This window comes from Monopterus albus, unplaced genomic scaffold (assembly GCF_001952655.1).
Source record: "Monopterus albus unplaced genomic scaffold, M_albus_1.0 scaffold17.1, whole genome shotgun sequence".
Lineage (NCBI taxonomy): Eukaryota > Metazoa > Chordata > Actinopteri > Synbranchiformes > Synbranchidae > Monopterus > Monopterus albus.
The window spans coordinates 1,662,213-1,669,060 of NW_018127897.1; the positions used below are offsets into that span (position 1 = coordinate 1,662,213).

At 39.8% G+C, this 6,848-nt stretch overlaps 1 protein-coding gene across 1 annotated transcript in view; it reads right to left on the reverse strand.

The window, feature by feature from the left end:
* Positions 1–18: 18 nt before the first annotated feature.
* Positions 19–6,848, reverse strand: part of slc12a4 (solute carrier family 12 member 4) — a 19,944-nt gene continuing 13,114 nt past the window's right edge. Inside the window, exons 8-23 of the mRNA XM_020592360.1 lie at positions 6,844–6,848; positions 6,408–6,596; positions 6,005–6,103; positions 5,861–5,918; positions 5,578–5,752; positions 4,865–4,983; positions 4,578–4,676; positions 4,257–4,376; positions 4,016–4,120; positions 2,918–3,086; positions 2,189–2,384; positions 1,666–1,835; positions 1,137–1,268; positions 753–860; positions 383–570; positions 19–238 (exon numbers count right to left, since the gene is read on the reverse strand). The exon at positions 6,844–6,848 is cut by the window's right edge and continues 192 nt beyond it. Of these exons, the coding sequence (XP_020448016.1) occupies positions 19–238; positions 383–570; positions 753–860; positions 1,137–1,268; positions 1,666–1,835; positions 2,189–2,384; positions 2,918–3,086; positions 4,016–4,120; positions 4,257–4,376; positions 4,578–4,676; positions 4,865–4,983; positions 5,578–5,752; positions 5,861–5,918; positions 6,005–6,103; positions 6,408–6,596; positions 6,844–6,848 (2,152 nt within the window). The remainder of the gene's footprint in view (positions 239–382; positions 571–752; positions 861–1,136; positions 1,269–1,665; positions 1,836–2,188; positions 2,385–2,917; positions 3,087–4,015; positions 4,121–4,256; positions 4,377–4,577; positions 4,677–4,864; positions 4,984–5,577; positions 5,753–5,860; positions 5,919–6,004; positions 6,104–6,407; positions 6,597–6,843) is intronic.

Sequence of the window (6,848 nt, forward strand, 5' to 3'; positions counted from 1 at the left end):
GATGTAAAGCTTAAGGAACTAAAACCAAGTAAACAATGGGCTGCACACTGTAGTCCGAAAGTCTAAGCAATAATGCTTTGTTTTATCAGATTGGCAAAAGATACAATTCTCATCTCCATCTGTGTCTCGTGGTGGCCCTGGCATGTTAAGCAGCACTAATCGAGCATCATGGGACCTGTTGACAATTACCTCATTCAGCTTCACAGCTGTATGCATTCGTCGCACATTGGACTGATCCCTGGAGTGCAATGAGGGGTGGGGGAGGGTGGGGGGAGGGAATAAAATGGATTTGTGGATGATTGCAAAACAAGCTCTCATTGTGTCAAACAAAAATAGAGAAAGGAAAATGAACACAAGGTCAAAGGTTTATCACTCAACTCACGGTTTAAGGCTCATGAGTTCTCTGAAGTTCTCAGGCGCATTGTTCTTGTTGCTCCTCTCGGCTTCAAGCTTCTCTCTAGTCCATGTCATTTGAACCTTTTCTGGAGGAGCTTCAACAGCCTCTTCCTCCTCATCTGAGTATAGACTTCCCATACGCACCAAAGAGTGTCTGTCCTTAATCAGCTGGGCCTGTGGGGTTGGGTGTCAATACACTGGTACATAACTAGTACTGCTATTATAATGCTGAGCAGATTCAATGCCTAAATTACAATGCTACAGGCAAGCAAGAGTTAAGATTTCAAACAAGAGTTGTTTAATCTGTAGAACAGAATTAAACAAAACATCACACACACAAAAATAAATAAACATACCTCTCTTTGTCTTTCTGCACTAGACAACCTCATTTGCCTCAACATCTGAGACCTCTGCTCCATCATTAATGTCCGCTCATAGGTGTAAGCTGAGATGTCACTGTCATGCTGAAATACAATTTGAGAAAGAGTTTCAGAGGTTAATGCAAATAAAACAACTGTCTGTTAACATGAACTGTACGACAGTGAAAGGAAATGATTTGCCCCTAATTCTCTTTGGAACAATCATGTTTGTGGAATCTTGTTTTAAACAACAAACTTGTTTGTTCCAGTATACTGTAATGGACATCTGGTTTAGGTCAAGTTCATAGTGAGTTTGTTTGAGTTATACAAGGATGTCTTTACTTTTACACAAATTAGTAGTTATGTAAGATGAACCCTCACCATCTCCACCACCTCCACCTCAGCCTCTATTCTCAGCTGGTACAGGAACATGGCCAGATCTTTCTTCATCTGGATACTGTTGTCATCCATCTGGGCTACAGTGAAGATGCGCATCTGGCATTTCTTCCAAACCTAATACACAAATAAAGCCATATGGTATTGACACACACACACACACAATGCAGTGTGCAATGCTGAATGTATGTGAATATACAGTAATTACTTGTAGAAAACATACTTTAATTTGAAAATGTAAAAAGTGACATTCTTCAAAAAGAGCCTAAACTATAAAGGCATAAAATGATTACTGTACATTTCAAAGTCTGCTTTCTTTATAAATTAAGAGTACTTTCATATGATATACAAATTATAGTTATGAATTGTTATCTGACCATTCTGATCAACACTTTGCATTCCCACTTTTCTAAAGGTAAAACTCACATTTACCATCATTAGCTTAGCATGTAGCTTATTGGAATAAAAGTCCAGTAATACAGGAAGGATATACAGTAAACCTTCTTATTCTTACTTTATGCTGTTTGAGCAGGAAAGGCAGCAGCATTAACATCCCCCCATCATGGACGATCCACCACACATCAATGTTGCCGTCTGTGAAGCGCTCATGGTTGCTTGGGAAAAAGGACACATTTTTGGGCACCATCAGAGCCAGGTGGGCAGCTGTGGTACAGCGGACTGTGCCTAGGTAGAGATGAACACACAGAGGGTGAGACAGTCACCTTTCATCATTGACTGTACTGTATTATCTCTTTAAATGCATTCAGAGCTACACTCAGCTGAAATCTAACGCATAATGTATTTCATCGTTTAAACATCACATTTGTTCACAGGTTTTTTTCAGTTTCATGATTGCTGTAATTACAGGATCAGAATATAACAATGTTTGAACATTTAATATGAGCATTTATCCTGAAAACAGTACACAATCAAAGTATTTTGAGGGGGTAGTCATTTTATAGAGGCAACATACTGAAAATAGTGAATGGACCTTTTTTAGTGGCATGTTATGTTGACAGTATTTCAGTGAGACTTACTGATAAAAGTCTTCCAGGCTCGAGGGTCCTCACTTTGTCTCCAGCCATACGGCCAGCCCATCACCACAGTGTTGTGCTTCATGCCGCCTAGACCACAGGACTGGATCAGGTGGACAATGCCCTCCCGCACCTTAGATGCCACAACAACCTGGCAGAAACCCTTGACCCGCTCAATCTCCATCATATTCTTAATAGCCTGGCAGAAAAAAAGGTGGGCAGACTGAACTATAGTTGATGATCATAAGCAAATAAACCATGTTAAATCAATACAGGTTTTACCTTCAGTACCTACCTCCCTGGACAGCACAAGCTCTAATGATAAATCTTGATAAATAATGCATGAATATTGGCTTATGTCAAAGTGAATTGTGGATGATTGATTTTTTGCTTCAGTTAAAGCTGTTCACTTAAACAGAACAAATTCTGCTTCATCTTTTACTTGTCAGTCAATTATTAATCAGAAACATCACATTAAGATAAATGCTTCTGCACCAGTCTCTTATTTTGTGTAATGGCTCACTGGCACCTTGTTGTGCTGCTATGAACAACCTTTGATTAAAGTGCTGGAAAAAACATTTCTAAAGAAGAACTGTAATGTAGTGAAGCATGTGCACACTTCATTGTGCTTTTTAAATTACAAAAAGGTGTCCACCTCTAACAACTAGTTGAAACATAGTCAGCAACACAGTACAACAAAAGATACAGCTTATATCGGTTTCCAGCGTTTACCTGTTCTGCTGCCTGCATTTCTCCATAGCTCTCCAGGAAGTTGCCCTGGACGACAGAGCCAACAATGGTCAGACCCTTTCCTGCCTTCAGTTGCGAGGCAAAGGTGAGCAGTCGGGGATATTTTACATGAAGGTCCTCATCCAGCTTTAACAGCACCAACAGCTGAGGTCTGTGGTTCATGAACATATGTAGTAAGATAATGCTTCACTTTATAGATGTGCATCCACTTTTACCACAATACTGAAAAAAGTTAGTTTTTCTTTTTCACTGGCTGCTGAGAGAAGCTTATATTTGGGCAGAAGGCCCAGGTATAAGCAATACTGTACCAGAGGTCATCTTGGATATTGTTATTAAGCAAAGAAAGGTAGATATTGCTAATTGGACCTTCTCAAGTTCCATTTATTCTCTGATTTGCAGGCAGGTCAAAATACATCCAGTTGTCTTACTGCGAATTGGGCTAAAACTAAAACACTAAACATCTTCAGTAACTTTCACTTCTCTACCAATTGTATCCCAATTTTAACCTAGATGTCTAGACAGTATGATGCACTGAGTCATCACACACTGAGCTGTATTGCCTTCATTTCATCTTTGATCTACAGTCCAGACTAACTAATGCCACAGTGCCATTGCACTGGGAGTGAGTGGCAAAGAAGAAGTGTAGCATCAGAGTGGGTCTATAGTACAGTAAAGTACAGTAGATGTGCTAATTAAATGGACCTGCCCAGCAAACATACTACCACTTAACAAATGAGGGAAGAAAACTTCCTGAGGGCACAGAAGAGTTTTGCATACCTACTTGCCAGATAATACTCAGTGTGTGCCGATATTGATAACAGCTCAAAGAACATGTTGTATGGCCTTACTGTCATTCTGGAGTTCTGTTTTATAGAAGGCAGAGAACCTTCTATTCTTCTTCTATTACATTTTCCCATCTGGGAGCCATATAATGTGCTCAAATGCCACTGATAAAGTAGTAAACACTTTCAACCCACAACATTTTATAAAGTATATACATTCTTCTCAAAACTAAACATAGTATCATGTTGAGTATTTGGAAGGAAACATTGAGATCATCTCCTGTAGGTGTAGCTGCACCTCCAGTTCTTGGTGTGCGGTGGTCCGACCTCTAGTCTTAGCAAAGCATAGCGTGCTGCGCTAAGGGACAGTCCTCTGATACCGTCCCCCCACTCCTTCTCTGCTCTGTTTTGTTTGAGTGAAAGAGACAAGAAACAAAGATAAGGGAATAAATGAACCATGTGATTATTTTCTTCACCAATATTCCTCCAGATCAGGAACAGACAGAGCATTTCAAATGCTGATTAGACTTCCAACATACCCCTGGTACTCAATGTACTTGTAGATCATCCCAGCAATGCCCATGGCCACGATAGCATAGTACCAGGAGGAGATGAACATTAGAGCCAGACACATACTCATGCCAAGGAAAGACAGAGCCCTGTGGGTGTGACAAATAAACCCTGAAATAAAGTTCTTTCATACCAAGACATTATTTACAACTATGCATAACACATTAGTCTTTCATGAAGGCAACTGTAGCATAATTCTTACAGGGGCGGCCTTTTGATCATTGGTGTTCTGAGACAACAAGGACAATGTTACAAGGAAAAAATAAATGTACTCCCACCCCTGTACTCACCAGTGGTAATATTTAAACCTCGGCCTCCAGTTTGGTGTCCGTAAAAGAGTCTGAACTGCACAGGCTAAGTTGACAAAGAGGTAGCACATCAAGAAGAACCTGTTGAATACAGACAAAGACACTAATCTGTACACATTTGGAGCTAGTTTTATCTTCACCAAACAGAGAAAATTAGAAATTATTATAAACAACATGTCTGAGTGAAATTAATGTATGGGATGTGCACGGTGTATACTTGGTATATGTTATATTTTTGGAACTCGTGCATGTACTGTATATGAGCTTACATGGAAAGGATAGGCGCCACCATATCCAGTGATGCAATAAGGATACCCATCTCAGCTATAAGACCAGTCAGCAGCAATGCCCATGTAGGTTCTCCATTGGTCTTTCCATGACCAAACACCTGAAACACACAAACAAACAAAAACTCAAAAACGTCACATGCAGCAATGCAAATCACTTCTTGTTTTCTTTGCTACTGTAACAAATTCAAATAAGTGTCCATGTCATGTTAGTAAATGCAAATACTTCCAAAACAAAATGTTGCTTGTGATTTGGGGCGGCTGTGGCTCAGGAGGTAGAGTGGGCTGTTTCCTAACTGGAGGATTAGTGGTTTGATTCCCATCTTGTCCAGTCAACATGTTGAAATGTCCTTGAGCAAGACACTGAACCCCCAGTTGCTCCTGGTGATGTCACCGGTGTGTGAATGCTTGGGAGTGCGAACGGGTGAATGGCCGAATAATGTGAAAGTGCTTTGAGCGTGCTGTATAAAGCATAGAAAGGCGCTATACAAGTATAAGACCATTTAGAGGTTATCATCTTGAATATTCAAATTATCAGCTGTTTTGGAAACGGACTATGGGCTAACTGTTGTCTGACTATATGCTCTCCAGTGTGTAGGAGCCGTTTTGTCTGCACTGAGTTACTAGGAACTTTTTTATAGAATGTGAATTTGAATTATTTCACAATGTATGAGCAACAGTGTGTACTGTCTGACCCTGAGAAAAGGAATGATGTTGTCCTTGGCAATGGCCTGCAGAAGTCGGGGCGCCCCAGTGAGTGACTGCAGGCCTGCTCCAACTGTAGAGAAGAAGGAGCCAATGACAATAACCCACGGAGATGGCCAGGAAAGAGTCCCCACAACCAAGTTTTTTCTAACAGCATCCCCAAACCTGCAAGTAAACAAAAACTGAATATGACTGAATTTTATGACCAGGTCTCCTGATCTTTTGCTATTGCCAAAAAAGGTAGCAGTACTTTGCAGTTGGACACAAACTCACTTGTCCCTAAGTACCACTCCTTCAATACAAGACGCAAAGAGGACTACAGAACTTATATCTGAATACAAGAGGTCAAGGAGCTGAAGATGATACAAAGATGTAAAGACTGAGTCTTATTGTGTGTAGTCGCCAAAATAAGGATACAGACAAGTGACGTAGTGGTAATAGCTAAAATAGTTCCCACAGGGATGGACTTTTGAGCATCGCGGAGATCACCGGATCTGTTGGAGCCTGCCATGATACCTATAAGGAAATAAACAAATTAGATAAAAACAAAGGACATGTAAGAACAGTTTAAATATGCCCCCTACTGGCTGGATGAGAGGGGGGGTTTAAAGCTTTCCTATTTTGTTCAATCTACACAACAATTTCACTTTGTTTTTCTTATATGAAAATGACTACTTGCGCTCTTTGGGTTCATTCTTCATAATCAATTCTATAGTTCCGCTTAAGAAAATCACATGTAAGTCACAATGTCTACATTATATACTATTTTTAAAATTGAAGATGTTTTTTTTAAACTAGGCATGCCTGGTTTATAATGTACCTGTGGCAGATGGGAAGAAGATGCCCACCAGAAGTGTGAATGATGTAGCTATGTCTGCTGACACATACATGTCAAAGTAATCCATGGCACCATGCGTATCCACTGACTGTAGCCCTGCTTTCTCCAAGATGTCCCCTTTCTGCAGGTAGTTGCCCCACATATTTTCTAACAGAAAACAGATACTTAGAGCTTTGAAATCAAACTCACATAAATAAGTGGAGAGTAACGATAAATTTGTCCATGTCTTATTTATGAAGCACAACACTGATTTGGCAATTTATTTCTAAAATACAGTGGTTCCATTTTATGATGTAAAAAAAAATTAAAATGATATTCTGCCATAATATGCAAATTGAAAGCTGGCCATGAATTGGTATGCTAATAACAACAAACAACATCCCATGATGTATTATTTGATCACTAATAATCAATTTACCTCTA